Source organism: Canis aureus, chromosome 15 (genome assembly GCF_053574225.1).
Source record: "Canis aureus isolate CA01 chromosome 15, VMU_Caureus_v.1.0, whole genome shotgun sequence".
NCBI classification, from domain to species: domain Eukaryota; kingdom Metazoa; phylum Chordata; class Mammalia; order Carnivora; family Canidae; genus Canis; species Canis aureus.
In genome coordinates this window covers 50,869,609-50,888,088 of record NC_135625.1, presented here as the reverse complement: position 1 = coordinate 50,888,088, position 18,480 = coordinate 50,869,609, and the positions used below count along the sequence as shown (strand labels likewise).

Here is an 18,480-nt window from a genome sequence, read left to right as displayed (position 1 = left end):
GGTGAAGGACCCCTCTCGCTGGTCACAGTCCATTAGCCTAGGGATAGGCATCTGAGCCAGGCTGGGACAATGAACCCTTACCTGTGACTTTTTGAGAAGTGCTGGACTGTGAGATATGCTGGTGGTGGCCACATTTCCCACTCTGTGGAATAAAGAAGTAGAAAAAAGCCAGGTTGCAGAGAAAGAATGAGAATTGTATAATGAGCTTGATGTAATACTTAGTATCTGCCTGGCACTGTTCTGAGCATTTGACATATTAATTCATTGAACCTTTCCAACCTATGAAGTAGGCTGATGTTGTTATAGTTACTATCATTCCCAGATGTAAAGGCAAGAGCAAAAATGGATGGAGTGTCCAGGTGGCTTTCAAGCCTCTAGCTCCAGTCATTCTTGAAGGCTTCAGCTGCACACCTGTCCTGAGGTCTTGTGGGCCATTTGGGTCCCCTTCCAATATACTTTCCTTTCTTTTGCTTAAGCTAGCTAGCACCAGTTGGTTCTGTCATTTGCAACCAAAATATTTCAAAATACAACCAAATAATGTAGCAATTCAAACAGTAATGAACAGCTAATAACTAATATTACTAGAATTCAGCTTCTATTGTTCTCTCACATGCATAAAAATAATAATAATAATCCTTGGAAGAAATCCAATTACACCATATCCACTGCATTTCTTTGAGGCAACAAACTAAACCATAAGATTTTCTTGAAGATAGTACAATGCAGTTAATTCGAACCTTTCAATGTGTGTAAGTGCATTAATACACTTTTATAATAGAAACCAAAATATAACTCATGTTTATACTATGTTCAACATAGAATTAAGATGGCCAAAACAGAGTCTCCAGGGAAGAGCAATTATTGCTGACATTAAGATGAGGGCAATGATTTAGAAAATATTAAAATAGCATAAGAAGTGGGACACCTGGGTAGCTCAGTGGTTTAGCATCTACCTTTGGCTCAGGTCGTGATCCTGGGGTCCTGGGATCAAGTACTGCACTGGGGTCCCTGCAGGGAGCCTGCTTCTCTCTCTGCCTGTGTCTCTGCCTCTCTCTGTGTGTCTCTCATGAATAAATAAGTTTTTTAAAAAAATCTTTTAAAAAATTAAATAACATAAGAAGTGAGAGACGTTTTTGTATTTTAATTTTGGTATTTTTAAATGTACTGTCACCTTATCAGAATGATCAATTAAGGGAATAGAGGAAAAATGCAAGTAAAGAAAGGTGCTTCAGCGAGACCCCTAATCCTTTTGTTTTCCTTTTATTTGTGCCTGCAGGTGTCTTCAAAAACGTTACCCAGCCAAGCTACCGACCGCCAGCGTGATCATTTGCTTCCACAATGAGGAATTTAATGCCTTATTTCGGACCCTGTCCAGTGTCGGAAACCTCACTCCACACTACATCCTTGAAGAAATTATTTTGGTGGATGACATGAGCGACTTCGGTAAGACGGAATGCCATCCACCTCTGGCATCCGCTCGGAAGGCGCTGTGATCTCTGATGGCGCTTGAATGGTTTTACATGTTTCATACATTTTACATCTGGTGGGCATCAAGTAGGTGCCGCTGGTCCACCGGTGGGGATGGAAGTGCTGGTCCCCATCCAGCGGTGGTGGGCTCGCAGGTGTTAGCATTTCCCTGAGGTGACTAAAGGTACAGGCACCAGCCTGGCCTTCAGGGATGATGAATGACACTCAGAAAGAAGTGACATGTAAACTGAGGTCAGAGTTATCTAGATGGAGAAGAGGGGGGGAAGTTTTAGGCAGAGGCAATAGCACCTAGAGGCCCAGAGGCCCGAGGTAAGGAGGTAAGTGGGGAATAGTTCTGTAGTTCATGTAGTTTATGGAGGAGCACAGCATAACACAAAACCAGAGCTATACCAAGGCCACCCCGCTTGTGAAGGGCACTGTTTGAATTTTTTCTGGAGAATGGAGTGCTAGTACAGGCTTAATGCAGGGGGGTGACACGACCCAAGTCCTTCTTGTGAAAGAATTCTTTAAAGAAAATTTTTTAAAAGATTTATTTATAGAAATTTATAGAAAGAGAGAGAGAGAGAGAGGTGAGGAGGGGCAAGGGAGAGGGAGAGAGAAACCCAAGCAGACTGTTCAAGGAGTGCGGAGCCTAAGATCAGGCCTAAGCTGAAACCAAGGGTATGAAACTCAATCAACTGCATGACCCAGGTGCCCCTGGGAGAGAATTCTAATCAGATCAACTGCAATCAAGTGCATGTCCCTACTTCCTCATTGGTTTGACAGAGTTGGGATACCAGTACAAAATCTGATTAAATGCACTTGGCATTTGAAATGAGTTGTCTGTTTTACAACTGAATTATAAACCAAGATGACCCAGAGTAGTGAAAAGTTGTTTGGAGTCTGCAGGTCCCTGTGGGGTCCATTCTGCATGGAAGTGATATCTCAGTATTGGATAGATTTCCTGCCTAGAAGTTAACCTAATCCCCTGTGAATCTGAACCACTGCAGGCTGGGAAAGAAAGAGGAGAGACAGAAGGAAGATGGACAGGCGGGGGTTGAAAAGAGGGCATCACAGGAGAGTCACCTGTGGGTGAGTGACTCCGGATGTGTCAAATGGAAGGTGGCCTGTAATTCACACAAATGTCAGCTACATTTAGGAATTGCACACATTGGCCTGGCATGACTGTATATGATATCATTTCCACAGGAGCCACTACCTGTTTCTACTGTTGTGCACAGGAGGGGATGTGTAGAAATGGTCAGATTCCTTATCTCCTCAGTAGCACTGAGCAGCACATTTGGCCACATGTTGGGCAGAGGATGGAGTAAAGGGGATCTTCTGCTAGGCTGTAGAGGTCTAACTGCTCACCTTAGAAGGACAAGGGTTGGGATCCCTGGGTGGCGCAGCAGTTTGGCGCCTGCCTTTGGCCCAGGGCGCGATCCTGGAGACCCGGGATTGAATCCCATGTCAGGTTCCTGGTGCATGGAGCCCGTTTCTCCCTCTGCCTGTGTCTCTGCCTCTCTCTCTCTCTCTCTCTCTCTGTGTGTGACTATCATAAATAAATAAAAATTAAAAAAAAAAAAAAGAAGGACAAGGGTCTTGCTATGGATCTACAGTTCCAGGATGGCCATGGGACACCTCCCCAAGTCTTCCAGAACCACACCATGAGTTCAGAGGTGCACCTGGTGACCACTTCTAAGTTCTTTAGACACCAGGGGAATCAACTGCTGACACCCAAGTTCTGGGTGTGCTGCCAGACCAGATACCTTTACTCTCCTTCTCAATCCAAGTTCACCTGGTTTGTGGTGATTTCACCTGCTTCACCAAGGAGCTTAGTGTTTGACCCACATGGAAGCTCACACACAGAGGAAATGAGGTGTTCTATATTCTGATGGGGCTCAGGTTACACACATTCCTGATTTAACTCACAATGGTTTCACATGGGCTCTAGGAGAACCATTTGAACTTCAACTTGTCTTTCCCAGTTGATACCAGTAGGCACTGCCAATGTACTTCCTCAGCCCAGGGAGCAGTGGACCCATTGAGTTACAGGAGAGTCATGTCCAGAGCTGACCAGTTGCCACCCATCTTCCTCATAGTCCTGGGCCCTCTAGACCACAAGCCAATGACATGACCATCTTCTGAAGAACCCAAGCCTTCCATGTCACGTCAGCAATCACTGCTGCCAGGACCACCTTTATTTCCCCCAAGGTGTAGCTCACAGAGTTCCTCTGTATCCTGCATGTTAGAGAGAGGTATTTGCAGACTTCTGGGCTGAGATGCCCCCTCACCCCCACACCCCACCCTCCCATTGCAAGCTCAGCTCTGCAGCCTGCAGTCTGCCTCTGTGTGAACCCCTAGAGCTCTTTTTTTTTTTTAAGATTTTATTTATTTATTCATAAGAGACAGAGAGAGAGAGAGAGAGAGAGGCAGAGACACAGGCAGAGGGAGAAGCAGGCTTCATGCAGGGAGCCTGACACAGGACTCAATCCCAGGACCCCAGGATCACGACCTGAGCTGAAGGCAGCACTAAACTGCTGAGGCACCCAGGCTGCCCAAGAGCTCTTTTTAAAGACAAGAAGGAAATTCCTGCTTCTGCCAAGATAACAAGAAGCCTGCTTCTGTTGACCCTCTACCTCTTCATGCAGATTCCTAAGACCCCTGCAGCGTCCAAGCCCAGCCTCCTTGACCATCATCCTATCACCCTCCAAACGCTGAGTGGCCACTGAGTACCAGGCCCTGTCTGCGTGGTTTATCTGCCCCTCTCTCCACATGTGGGGCATGTGGTGGGTAGCCTTCCTCATTGAGGAGGGAGCCAAGACTCCAGAGGTCAGACACCTTGCCTGAGTTCTTGCCCTGTCAGAAGCACAGCTGTCAGCGAGAAAGTCAGATTGCTCCAGGCTCCCACAGCTCATGCTTTTTCTATTGAAATTTCAACAGTGATTTGTCAACATAGAGGTTTTTCACCAGAAACACAGGAGTATATTTGCAGCTGATCTCAAATACCGAATCACATTTCTTTCTCTTCCTCACATAAGATAAAATTTGTAAAGTTAGAACTTTTGTGGAAGCACATGGTTTTTAGGAATCAGTCAAAATTGTGATAAATTGTTTTATTTTCTGTAGTTCTAGTTTATACATTGACAAATGTTGGGTGGTTTTCCCCCCTCCCCGCAGATGATTTGAAAGAAAAACTAGACCATCACCTGGAAATTTTTCGGGGAAAGATTAAAGTAATAAGAAACAAAAAGAGAGAAGGACTGGTCCGATCAAGGCTGATTGGAGCCTCTCGTGCTTCAGGTATGAGCCTTTCATTCAGGACTTAACCCAATACCTGTGTCCCAGAGACCTTCCTGCCTGTGCAGAAGTGGTCCTCGTGGGCCCCTCCAAGTCTCCACTGGCATAAACAGAAGAGTGGAAATGCATTTCAGCCACATGAGTCTTTGGACTCTGAAAGTACATATCCTGCTTCAAAATGTCAATTTTTTATTTCAAATGGAAGGTACTTTTTTTGCAGGGGCCATCGTGTCAGGCCCCATTGCAGGATGAGTCCCCTCCAGATACAGACTGTGAGATGCGGCCGGGAGAGCAAGACTTGATGGGGACAGTGGGGCTGCTGTACAGCTGCCCATCCCTCAGGAAACCCTGAAGCTAGGCTGGGGAGCAGAGGCCAAGATGAAATGAGAAGAAGAAGAGGATCCTGGAAAAAGGACAGACAGGGGGGAGGAAAGTGTGGACCAGAAATTTTTGTGATGGGGGAGAGGGAAGAAGGGGGATCTGGGCCAAAGGGGCTCCAGTGGGCCGTGTGGCTCTCTGAGGTCGGGTGGGTGAGTGGGGAGCCTCAGAGCAGGGTTACCCATGAAGAGTCCAGCTTGGGCTCTGCACCTCCAACACCGTATGCTTAGGCATTGGCTGCAAATCCCCTGAGAGGCTGGGGCAGGGGGCTTGGTGTGACCCAAAGACTTGATCCCAAAGACTGGGAAGCTGTCCAGCTGGTGCACACAGCAGGTTCCCCTGAAGGGGGTCTAAGCTGAGAATCATCACTCCCATCCCTGTCTCTGTGGTCACGTGGCCTCCTCGCTGTGTCTGTCTGTGTCCACATCCCCCTTGGATTAAGTCTTACTCATGTTTTATTTTGAAAATTTTCAAACCCACAAAACACTGACATAAACCTTCCCCTAGATTCACTAGATGTTAATATCTTACAATACCCACCACACACACACACACACACACACACACACACATACACACAGCACACATTTCGAAAAGTAAGATTGGCTTATCTTTTTCTTTTTTTAAAACTGTTTTCTTATACTTCACTTTACTAGACTTATCAAATGAATTGGATGGTTTTTTTTTTTTCCCTCTTTTATCCTTTTTTTTTTTTTTTTTTTTTTTTTTGGCTGAATACCTACATAAAACAGATTATTATCTGTGTTTGGAAAAATTACATAAAATTGTCCTATACACTGTCAAGGCACTGGTATCTCATTGGTCTCCTCTTTCATCTGGGTATTTTTTAAGGAGTGAATTTTAAAGTTTTCAAACAAAGGGATTTTAAAAAATTGTCTCTTAGCTACTGGTACTGGTTTAATTCCTACGGTGGTTGGCATTTATGGCCTGTCATTCTGTTGAGATATCCTACATGCCTTAAAGCTGGATCTGTTTTTCAAAACTTCTACGTGTTTTTAAAAGGAATAAATTTTATCTTTTTTGGTTGTAGGTTCCATGTATGTCTAATGTTGTTTTCAAATATTCTATATTCCTATTCATCTAATTTGACTGGATCCGTAAACATCTGGTAGAGTTAAATTAGAATCTTCAGCTGTGGGATCCCTGGGTGGTGCAGCGGTTTGGCGCCTGCCTTTGGCCCAGGGCGCGATCCTGGAGACCCGGGATCGAATCCCACGTCAGGATCCCGGTGCATGGAGCCTGCTTCTCCCTCTGCCTGTGTCTCAGCCTCTCTCTCTCTCTCTCTCTCTCTCTCTGTGTGACTATCATGAAAAAAAAGAATCTTCAGCTGTGATTATAGAGCTTTCTATCTGTTTCTCCTTGCAATTTTGCCAGTGCTTGCCACATACCTATCTATCTGTACTTGCTGCCACCACCACCCTGTGACTAGACTTGCTCCCAGCTTAGAAGCAGTGGGGTTGGGGACACCTGGGTGGCTCAGCATTTGAGCATCTGCCTTTGGCTCAGGGCGTGATCCCAGAATCCTGGGATCGAGTCCACATCGGGCTCCCCGCAAGGAGCCTGCCTTCTCCCTCTGCCTGTGTTTCTGCCTCTCTCTCTGTGTCTCTCATGAATAAATAAATAAAATATTTTTTAAAAAAAGGAGAAGCAATGGGGTGCTGTGGTGTCAGGGTAGGTGAGGCAGCAGCTCGTGACCCCTCGTTAAGTTATTCACCTGTTCACTCATCCAGTCAAGGATTTATCCAGCACTACGATGTGCTCTCCGTGCTCATTTATTCTTTTTTTTTAAGATTTATTTATTTGTTTATGATAGACATAGAGAGAGAGAGAGAGGCCAAGACACAGGCAGAGGGAGAAGCAGGCTCCATGCCAGGAGCCCAACGCGGGACTGGATCCCGGGACTCCAGGATCCCTGGGCCAAAGGCAGGCGCTAAACCGCTGAGCCACCCGGGGATCCCCCTCATTTATTCTTTTTTTCTTCATTTGTACCAACTCTGCTAAGATGTGTTTGTGTAAATTGTCCCCACTTAACACGGATATGGGTTTTCATGTGACGTTAATGTGTGTGCATGTTGAGAACCGTTAGCTTCCAGACCAGTTAATATTTGTGTCATCATGAGGTGACTGCGTCCGCAGTGGGGGCCTGCAGATCTGTACCCCGGCTGGCTGCCCCTCACACGGTCACTGACTCCTCTCCCCTCACACTGCCCCCGCACTGGCCTTCTTGCTGCTCCTCAGACGCTCAGGCACACTCGTAGCTCAGAGCCTTGGCATGTCATGTCCTGCCCCTGGAATCCCCTTCACGTGTCTTCATGACCTGCTAGGTCACTGTGTTCAGGTCTCCGTTCAGACGCAGCTTTGTCAGGGAGGCCTTTCCAGACCACCCTGTGTGAAGCCGCACACCCCACCTCTCTCCATCAGCCTTACTGAGTGGTTTTCCTTCATGATATTCATTGCTACCTGTCACTTGTCTGGCGTGGCAGTGCTGCCCACAGGATGACAGAATGGCCTGTGAACTGCAGGAGCCGAGACAGAGCACCATGACCTCAGGAATGAAGGGAACAGAGCAGGGCTGGGGAGAGCACTTCATCTGGAGAATCAGAAGGCAGGTGTTTTGCAAATGAGGAGAGAGCCATCATCAGAGGGTGTGGATCTAAAGAGAAGGGTTGTGTTTGTTTGTCTGTCTGTTTGTTTTGCATGGGAGCAGAGGAAGGTTTGGTGGCAGCCATGGGTGAGTAGGAAATGGCAGCATTGCCCTGGACCCAAGGACTCATGCAGTTTGGGAGGAGAAGGAGGAGCTTCCTGTGAGGAACTTGATGGAGAAGCAGCATCTTCTAGGGAGGGTCAGGGTTTCCATGAGGCAAGAAGGCTGTAGGAGAATTTGTGAAAAAAATTAATGTGAAACTTTTTTTTTTTTATTTTTGAGAAACGTACTTTAAATGAGGGACTTTGGAGAGGGTAAGAGGGAGGTCCACTGTGGGAGAAAGGGTTTTGGCGGTTAAATACAGGGCAGTCTTGGGGATGAGGTCATAGAAGAGGATCTGGCACTGAGCTGGTCTAGATGGTCAGCAAGCCGCCAAGCAGGCAGGGATGAGGTGTGGGCTCCAGCTGACGTCCTGAATGCAGAAGGTTAAAACCTCGTGTAGTGTTGAGAGCATGCACTGTTGCTTGACATTCATACAGGATGAGAGACCTCTGTTTTCTGGGATGGTAAACAAAATAATGCCCTCTGCCAAACACGACGTCCTAATTCCCAGAGCCTGCTCATGTACCGTATGTGGCACCTGTGATTAAGAGTAAAGGCCTTGAAGTATTCTGTTATTTGATTGTGCCAAATTAATCTTCCATTCTACTGCTGAGTCACATTTAGGTTATTTCTATTTGGGGCTCTTACCAAATATACCAATCCTTGAGTCCCTGTCTCTTGGCAGATATGAACAGCATTTCTATGGAGCATATATCTAGAAGTGGAATTGCTTGGTTATGGAGTATGCGTATGTCCTGATTTACTAGGTGATTACAGACTAGTGACGATCAAATGATAGAATACTTTAATAACGATGAATGGGGGGATCCCTGGGTGGCGCAGCGATTTGGCGCCTGCCTTTGGCCCAGGGCGCGATCCTGGAGACCCGGGATCGAATCCCACGTCGGGCTACCGGTGCATGGAGCCTGCTTCTCCCTCTGCCTGTGTCTCTGCCTCTCTCTCTCTCTCTGTGTGTGACTATCGTAGATTATAATAAATAAAAATAAATAAAATAAAAGATGCAAAGGATCTTAAAAAAAAAAAATAACGATGAATGGCCTGCACCGTACCCAACTGCACAGACGAATACATATCATTTTGAGGGAGCAAAAGAAGCTAATGCAAAAGAATAAAGTTGGAAAATCAGCAAGACTAAACTACAAAATTTTATGGATGCATAAAATTTATTAGCCTGCAACAATGTGTAGGCTAATAAAAACGAAAACATTTTAGGGGCGCCTGGGTGGCTCAGTTGTTAAGCATCTGACTCTTGATTTCGGCTCAGGTCTCGATCTCAGGGTCTTGACATCAAGCCCTGCACAGGCTCTGCAGTGGTCGTGGAGACTGATTAACTGCTTAATATTCTCTCTCTCTCCCTCTCCCTATCCCCCAACCCAAGAAAAAAAGAAAACATTTTAACACTTTAAGAATGATTGCTTCAGAGACCAAATCAAAAATATTTCAATAAATTATTTAAAATAAACTAAATATAATGAGCAATGTTTAAAAGTCAAAAAATATGGGAAATAATTAAAGACAGGCAGAAAAGGAAATGAAAGAGGAGGAGGAGCCTGCCCGAGGCTGACCAGGCATTTTTTGTTTTCTAAAACCAGCCACACCCTGAGAGAGAGAGCCCCTGGGTTGCAGGCAACAGAGCAAGCCTCTCTTCTGGGGAGATGGAGTGAGCAGTCTAGGGTCCTTAGTGCATCCCATACACACACACGTTACGAGGAATGCTGGGAAGGGTCCTTAGCAGGTGGATTTGACCTCACACTCCTCACTCACTCACTCTAGACCCTATGGAGAAGTTGGCTTAATCTGGGAAGATGCCAATCTGGGATTAGATGGCATCCAGATGAATGTCTAACAGGCTATTTCTGTGAACACGAAAGAGCATTATCTTTCCTATAACCAAGGCCAACAGAAGCAGAACAAATGCTCCATTTCCTGGCAAGAAACTTGAGATTCCCACAGAATATTCTTGTGAGTGTAGGACTCAGCCAAGAGAAATTCCATGCTGCTTTGCTCTCATTATAAATTACCCATAAAATGCTTTATGATGAGTGTAAAAACAGTACAGTGCATGTAGGTGCCAGGTGTCTATTCCCATAGGCTTCATGGTTTAAATTAGAATTAGGAAAAGCTTGATATTGCACATAGAATAATTTTAAATTATTTTGCAACTTCAGATACTACATTTCTGGGTCATTAAAATTGCCAAAAGTTGAAATATTAAAATCTTTTTTAAAAGATTTTATTTATTTATTCAATGAGAGACACAGGCAGAGGGAGAGGCTCCCTGTGGAGAGCCTGATGCCAGACTCAATCCCAGGACCCTGGGATCATGACTTGAACCCAAGGCAGATGCTCAACCACTGAGCCACCCAGGTGCCCCGAAATATTAAAATCTTTAAATGCTAAGGGTATATACACTACATATGATAAATAAGACACCACAAGTCAGTGTGGGAAGAAGGGCCTCTTTGTAATTGCTGGCTTAGTGCTTGTTCAGTTATTTGGGAAAAAAACTTATCTTCATCTCATACCATAATCTGAATAAATTCTAACTGTATCATTAGTTTTTAAAGCCAAATCACTAAAAAAATAATAAAAAAATACAAAAACCCAAATCACTAAATTATCATAAGAATTTTAAAATTATGAAAAGAAAACCTAGATCAATACTCACCTGCTCAATGAATAAAGACAACATTTCAAAGCTTAAACCTAGCGAAAGGACAGAGCTGACTAGCAAAACAATAAACCTATTGTGAACAAAAAATAATAAAGTTAAATAACAGAAGACTAGGAGAATTAGTACAACTTCCATAGGAAAAAAACTAATATTTTCAGTATGTAAAATGTATCTACAAAGCCATTTTTTTAAAAAAGAAAAAAAAAAAAAAAACAGGGGCACCTGGGTGGCTCAGTGGTTGAGCATCTATCTTTGGCTCAGGTTGTGATCCCGAGGTCCTGGGATTGAGTCTTGCATTGGGCTCCCCACAGGGAGCCTGCTTCTCCCTCTGCCTTTGTCTCTGCCTCTCTGTGTCTCCCATGAATAAATAAATGAAATCTTAAAAAAAAGAAAAAAAACAACCCAGGACTCCCAACACCTGAATAGGCAAAGGATATAAACATTTCATTCACAAATGGCTAATTACCTGAAAAAAGTTCATCTTTACTAGTTATAATTTTTTAATGTTTTATTTTTTTTTTTTTAATTCTTTTTGTATTTATTTATGATAGTCACACAGAGAGAGAGAGGCAAAGGCACAGGCAGAGGGAGAAGCAGGCTCCATGCACTGGGAGCCCGACGTGGGATTCGATCCCCGGTCTCGAGGATCGCGCCTTGGGCCAAAGGCAGGCGCTAAACCGCTGCGCCACCCAGGGATCCCTAATGTTTTATTTTTTAATTGAGATACAATTGACATATAACATTGTATTCATTTTAGGTGTACAACATAATGATGTGATACATGTATATATTGTGAAATGATCACCTGGATAAATCTAGTTAATATCTATTACCTCACATAGTTACACTTCTTTTTCTTGTGATGTACAAACTTTTAAGATTTGCTTTCTTAGCAATTTTCAGATATGCAATACAGTATGCTTAACTATACTCACCATGCTGTACATCACATCCCAGGACTTCTCTTATAACTGGAAATTTGTACCTGTCGACCACCTCCACCCATCTCACCCTCCCCCTACCTCTGGCAACCACCAGTCTGTTCTCCAAATCTCAGAGTTCAGGGTCTTTTTTAGATTCCACATATAAGGAAGATCATACGATATTTTATGTTTCTCTGTTTGACTGATTTCACTTAGTATAATACCTTCAAGGTCCATCCATGTCACAAATGGCAGGATTTCCTTCTGTTTTTTATAGCTGATATGATAATAATATTCCATTGTATACATACTACAACTTCTTTATCCCTTCATCTGTTGATGGATGTTTAGATTGTTTCTGTGTCTTGGCTATTGTAAATAATGCTGCAATGAACACGGGAGTGTGGGTAACTCTTCAAGATATAGATTTCATTTCCTTCTGATACATACCCAGAAGTGCAATTGCTGGATTATGTGGTACTTGTATTTTATAATTTTTTGAGGGAACTCCATACTGTTTTCTGTAGTGGCTGCACCAATTCATATCCCACAACCAGAGCACAAGGATTGCCTTTTCTCCATATCTTCCCCGACACTGCTTAGTTCTTGTCCTTTTAATAATGGACATTCTGACAAGTGTGAAATAATATCTTCTTGTGGTTTTGATTTGCATCTCCCTGATGATGAATGATGTTGAACAGTTTTTCATGTGTCTATTGGTCATTTGCATGTCTTCTTTGGCAGGTTTTTAAAAATTATTGTGATATTTACATTACATAAAATTAACCATGTTTAAGTGAACAGTTCAGTGGCATTTAGTACATTCACAATGTTGGGCAAACACCACCTCTCTCCTGTTCCAAAACATTTGCATCACCCCAAAAGAAATCCCCATGCCTGTTGAGCAGATTCTCCTCATTTTTCCTTCTCCCAGCCCCTGACAACCACTAATCTGCTGTGTCTGGATCTACTTATTCTGGATACTTCATGTAAATAGAGTCAGTCATACTTTTTGCATCTGGCTCTTTCACCTAACAATATTTTTGAGATTATTCTACAGGTAGCAGGGATCGGCATATCATTCCTTTAATGGAATATGGAATTATACATATTCCATTGTATAAATGCTACTTTTGTTTCTCCAATCATCTGTTGCTGGATATATAGGCTGTTTTTTACCTTTTCCCTATTATAAAGAGGACTTCTACGAACACGTGCACATGTGTTGTTGTTTGAATTCTTTTGAGTGTGTACTTAAGCGTGGAATAACTAAGTCATACGATTATTCTATTTAACTTTTTGATGAACTACCAAACTTTTCCACAGCAGCTGTACCATTTATATTCTCACCAGGGGGGTGTAAGAGTTTCAAATTTTCCACATCCTTGCCAGCACTTGTTATTTTCTGTCTTTTAAAAAAAAATTCTAACCATCCTAGCAGTTATGAGTTGGTATCTTACTGTGGTTTCGATTTGCATTTCCTTAATGACTAATGATGTTGAGCATCTCTTTGTGGGCATGCTGGCCATTTGCAGGTCTTCTCTGGACAGATGTTAATTTTTCACCTATTGAATTAGCAGACATGATTTGAAGTTGTTAATGTTGTATAATATTAGAGAAGCTATTTTAAGTGCAAAATGCAAAGTGTTGAACACAGTGCACACAGAGTGTTCATAATAGTGTGAAAAATGAGATTCTTTCTAGCCCTATTTTGGTTGAACCATAAAGACAAGAGAAGTTATATTCCGAAGTAGGTTGTCAGACATACTATCGTAAAGAAATTTCAAAATAGACATCTGAGAAAACCAGTAAGGTAACCACGTTTGTCAGATTGTTGGAATTAGTGGTGGTGTTTGAGGAAAGCAGCTCATGGAAGCCTGTGAGGGGGACTTGATATGAATTTCGGGAGTGGAGATTCAGCATGCCCTCAGACACAACCAAATTAGAAATCTATTGGGGGTGAGGAGGAATGAGCTGATGTTGGCTTCTTGCCTGGGAATCAAAGGACAAAAGAAGGACCATGGCTAGCTAGCTACAGAACTGGGGACACTGACTTCTGTGTTAGTAACTGCACTGATGGCAAAATCGGCTCAGGTGATGGGTGTTTGAGCAAGACAACAACGATCATCTTAGGTCATGTCACTGGGACTATCTAGAAGTGTGGATGGATCCCAGCAGAGGAGAACCTTGGGGTAGAACACTGATCTTAAGTTGCTGAGGAGAGTCTGGATCTACGTAGAATAGATTTTCCCAGTTTATGGGAACTGCAGGTGAGAGATCCCCAGGGATGGGAAGCGGGTCCTCAAAATTACCATGCTAGCCATACCATAAGAGGAATCAGCTCAGAGAGCGTCCTGCTATCTTACCGAGAAAGAACTTTCCTGGGATCCCTGGGTGGCGCAGTGGTTTAGCGCCTGCCTTTGGCCCAGGGCGTGATCCTGGAGATCCTGGATCGAGTCCCACGTCGGGCTCCCGGTGCATGGAGCCTGCTTCTCCCTCTGCCTATGTCTCTGCCTCTCTCTCTCTCTGTGACTATCATAAATAAATAAAAATTAAAAAAAAAAAAAGAACTTTCCTGCCCCATTCACGTCTCCTCTCACCCCACTTTGACCTTCAGTGAGGTGAGAAAATATGGTACCAAGCTGGGGAGGGAGAAAATAAGAGATAAGATTTAATCCAAAAGCAAGTGACTTCCTGCAAAGTGATCTAGCAAGGGTGGGGGGGACAATGAGCAGTTCCACATGCAGTCTGGGAAATTTGGGTTGTAGTATGGGACTAGGGATCCATCCTAATTGCTGAACTGAGATAATGTTTCCAACTTAAAGTAACTATGAGACTTCCAGTTAACCAAAAAGTAAGAAGGGAAGTCTTGGACCTGCTCTGGTTTGTAACCAAGGGCAGGAAAGGACCATTCCTCCCTGTGGATTGAAAGGAACAAAATAAAGTGGCTCTTCTGAAGAGTCCTGCTTATTCAAGACATCAGTAGAATATACATGAACATGTAGATGCTCTTTTGGAAGAGTAGATAAGAAACCAGTAAGCTGAGCTGAGGGATCAAGGTTCTATCACTTTTTAAAAACGATATAAAATTCTGTGTGAATCCCACATAACAATAATGGCACTTTAGTTAAGATTTAGAAGATGTTAAAAAAAAAAAAGATTTAGAAGATGTACTCTTTCTTTCCTAATGATGTTAGTAGTTTTATTGAGATATAATTCACATGCAATTCACCCATTAACGTACACAGCGCAGTGTTTTTTAGTATGTTCATGGGGTTATGCAACCATCATCATAACCTAGTTTCTTTTTTGGAGAAATGCCTATTCAAATCCTTTGCCCATTTTTTTTTTTTAAGTTGAGCATGGAGCCCAACATAGGGCATGAACTCACAACCCTGAGATCAAGATCAAGATTCGGACACTTAACTGACTCAGCCACCCAGGTCCATTTTTTAATTAAGCTGTCTTTTTTATTATTGAGTTGTAAGAGTTCCTTATATATTCTAGATACAAATCCTACATCAAATATATGATTTTCAAATAATTTCTCCCATTTTGTAGATTTTTTCAACTTTCTTTGTGGTGTCTGTTTAAGCACAAACATTTTTAATTTTGATGAAATCCTATTTATTTTTTCTTTTGTCACTTCTATCTTTGGTGTCATAGCTAAGAAATCATTTAACCTGCGGTCAGAAATGTATGCCTCTGTTTTCTTCTAGGAGTTTTACAGTTTTAGTTCTGACCTTTTTAAGTTTTTGTGTTTGCTGTGAGGGGGTTCAATTTAATTCTCTTTCTTTCATTCATTCATTCATGTATTCTTAAGTAGGCTCCACACCCATTATGGAGTCCAATGCAGGGATTGAACTCGTGACCCTGAGATCAAAACCTGAGCTGAAATCAAGAATCAGACTCTTAACCGACAGAGCCACCTGGGCATCCCTCTTTTCCATGTGTATATCCTTCTTCCAGACCAGTTATCTCTCTCAGCTTCACTATCTTCCCCTCTAAAATGGTGATGACAATAAAATACATACCTCTCTAGATTATCAAGGAGTTTAAATGAGCCAGGACTTGTAAAGAAAGTTGTGTCAGGACCATTCATTGAAGAGACTATTCTATCTCCCATTGAATTGGCTGGGAACCATTGTCAAAAATCAGCTGACCACAGATATTTAATTTATTTCTATACTCTCAATTCTATCCCTTTGGTCTATATGTCTATCCTTGTGCCAGTATCCTATTGTTTTATTATTATAGCTTTGTAGTAAGTTTTGAAATCCAGAAGTCCTTCAACTTTGTTCTTTTTCAAGATTGCTTTAGCTAATGTGGGTCCCTTGCCTTTCCATATGAATTTTAGGATCAGTTTCTGCAAAAGAACCAGGTGTGGTTTTGATAAGAATTATACTGCACGGATAGCTCAATTTGAAGATTATTACCACTTTAACAATACTGAGTCTTCTGATCTGCCATGGAATGTTTCTCATAACCCCCTATGATTTTGTGTTGTCTACAAGAAAAATTCTAAATTACACACCTGAATTTTGAGGTTCCTTCCAATTTGAGCCCATCTAATGTACTTTAACAACACATAGTCTTCATTTTGGCCATGCCAATTTCCCCCATGTTCTCTAAGCAGACACTTATTAAAGCTTGAACTCAAGAGCAAAAATAATTATGTATCTTTGCAGCCCAAGCACCAAAAGACACCAACAAGCCATCCTTGCAGTAAACATTGGCTAAGTTGAGTCAGTTGATGAAGGCCAAGCTAAAAAATATATTTTTTTAATTAAAGGCCAAGTCAGTTCCACCTGCTTCTTTAGAATCTTCCCCAAACCACTCTCTAGCCTACAGTTCACCAGCTTCTTCTAAACATCTATGGCAAAAAATAAAAAAATGAAATAAAATAAAAATAAAAATAAAAATAAAAATAAACATCTATGGCTCATCATGGCCACAGATATGTGTTTCTGGTCCCCACCCACCCCCAGTGAAATGGAAAGCAAACACTTAAGAAATACTCCTTGCATTGAACTTCGATTTGGGTTGTCAGCTGTTTTATCCATATGCACTAACACCAGCCTATTTTTGCCTTCCCAGGGGATGTTCTGGTGTTCCTGGATAGCCACTGCGAGGTGAATACTGCATGGCTGCAGCCCTTGCTGCATGCCATTGCCAAGGACTCCAAAATGGTGGTGTGTCCTCTGATAGATGTCATTGACTATATGACCCTTGAATACCAGTCCTCTCCTGTTGTAAGGGGTGCTTTCAACTGGCATCTAGATTTTAAGTGGGATAGTGTTTATTCTTATGAGATGGATGGACCAGAAGGACCCACTAGACCCATCCGGTGAGATTTCTTCAGGTTATGGGAAAATATCATATATGTATTGGGACCTGGGGGAAAAAAAGAAGCTTTTGGAGATGATTCCTTCAATTTCTTGGGCCTAATAAAGAGAAATATTTTGTTATTTATCTTGTTTCTGAAAGTCCATAATAATAGAATTTGGTAGGTTTTTAGCATCTCAGCCCAGTTAATAATACCACCATGGATAGTGTCCCTCTGGTTCCAGGTGTCTGTCTTTGGAATGCAGACTTGGTTCTTGGGACCAAATTGTATGTGGTCAATGAACAAAATGCTAGCACTGTGGTCAGCCCAGAAAAAGGACATGGATTTGCAAAATTCACATAGAAAACATTTATCTAAGTGCTTTCATCTGTAATTGTGTAAAGATGAATACGATTTTCCTTGACATTAGTCTTGGAAAAGATATTTTTAAGTGTGAGAACAATATGATGTTGTGGCTTTTAATTACATCTATGAGGCTATTTCTGAAGAGACTTGCTCCAGGTCACTCCCCACATTTACTGATAACAGATGCCAGGCTCCTTCTCTTCTTTTATTACTAACCTCTTTGTTTTATAAATCACACAAATAAATTTTCTAACACTGAAACCTAGCACATCCTTGATCTTTGTCTCTATTTTAATTTAGTTAGAGCTGTGTGACCTTGTGCAACTTACCTAATCTCTCTGCACCTTATTTTATTATCTGTGAAGTAAGTCTGGAGGGTAGTAATACTTCACAGAGTTGTTATGAGAATTGGTCAGTATATATCAAAGCTTAGAACAGTATCTGACCATGGTAAGTATACATAAATGTTAGCTCGTCTATAATTGTTAGCTAGTATTATTCCTGTAGCCATATCCTGGACCCCTCATCTTCTAAATTACCAGATATCTGTCTCCTTGTCCATAGCCTAGGATGTTCCTAATATTTTCCTGCTATGCTCCACCCACACCTACCCCCTGGACATCATCGGGATCTCCAGTTCTTTGATTTCTGTTTTTAACCCCTCATGGCTTCTTTTTTCTTCTGTGGCCTAGACTTTCTGACCTATAAATTCACTGCTTTTCTTGCCAATACCTTCAGCTGTCACATCCTGCTACACTTTTACCACAGTAGCCCAGCGAATCTCCAACTCTGGGCCAATTCCACCATCTGTTTTCTTTGTTCCTCTAAGAGATGTGAACTGATGCTTCTACACATTGATGGTCTCCAGCCTCATGCTGGTCTGCAATCACTCATTCCCCCACCTGGATATTCCAAACCTTTATCACTTCCCTTGGTCCCAGTACCTGCCCCTGCTCTGAGCCCCTTACTTCTGATATGCAATCTGGCCTCCTAATCCAAGGATGAAATAAAGACTAAATCAGTAGGGATAACTGGATAACTTTAGTGCTTTATGCAAGAGCCATGATGGAATACTATTGCTGCGAAGCATGACTACACCTGCAGCCTCCCACTGCCTACCTTAATCCAGTGATTAGCTAGCTCTAGGATCATCTTTTGTGATGACTCTCACATGACATCTGTCCATCTCTCTGCCTGTCCACATGGTCTGGGCCCTCACTGTTCCAGGCTTAGACTCTACACTCTTAGGGACAATCTG

General features: G+C 42.5%; 1 protein-coding gene across 5 annotated transcripts in view; it reads left to right on the top strand.

Annotated features, from left to right (window-relative positions):
* Positions 1–18,480, top strand: part of GALNTL5 (polypeptide N-acetylgalactosaminyltransferase like 5) — a 57,405-nt gene that overhangs the window by 19,260 nt on the left and 19,665 nt on the right. For all 5 annotated transcript variants that reach the window (XR_013353157.1, XR_013353158.1, XM_077849610.1 and 2 more), the window contains exons 5-7: positions 1,277–1,443; positions 4,648–4,770; positions 16,628–16,877. Coding sequence is in view for 3 of the 5 variants with exons in the window: in XM_077849610.1 (XP_077705736.1) it covers positions 1,277–1,443; positions 4,648–4,770; positions 16,628–16,877 (540 nt within the window). In the remaining 2 variants the exon portion in view is untranslated. The remainder of the gene's footprint in view (positions 1–1,276; positions 1,444–4,647; positions 4,771–16,627; positions 16,878–18,480) is intronic.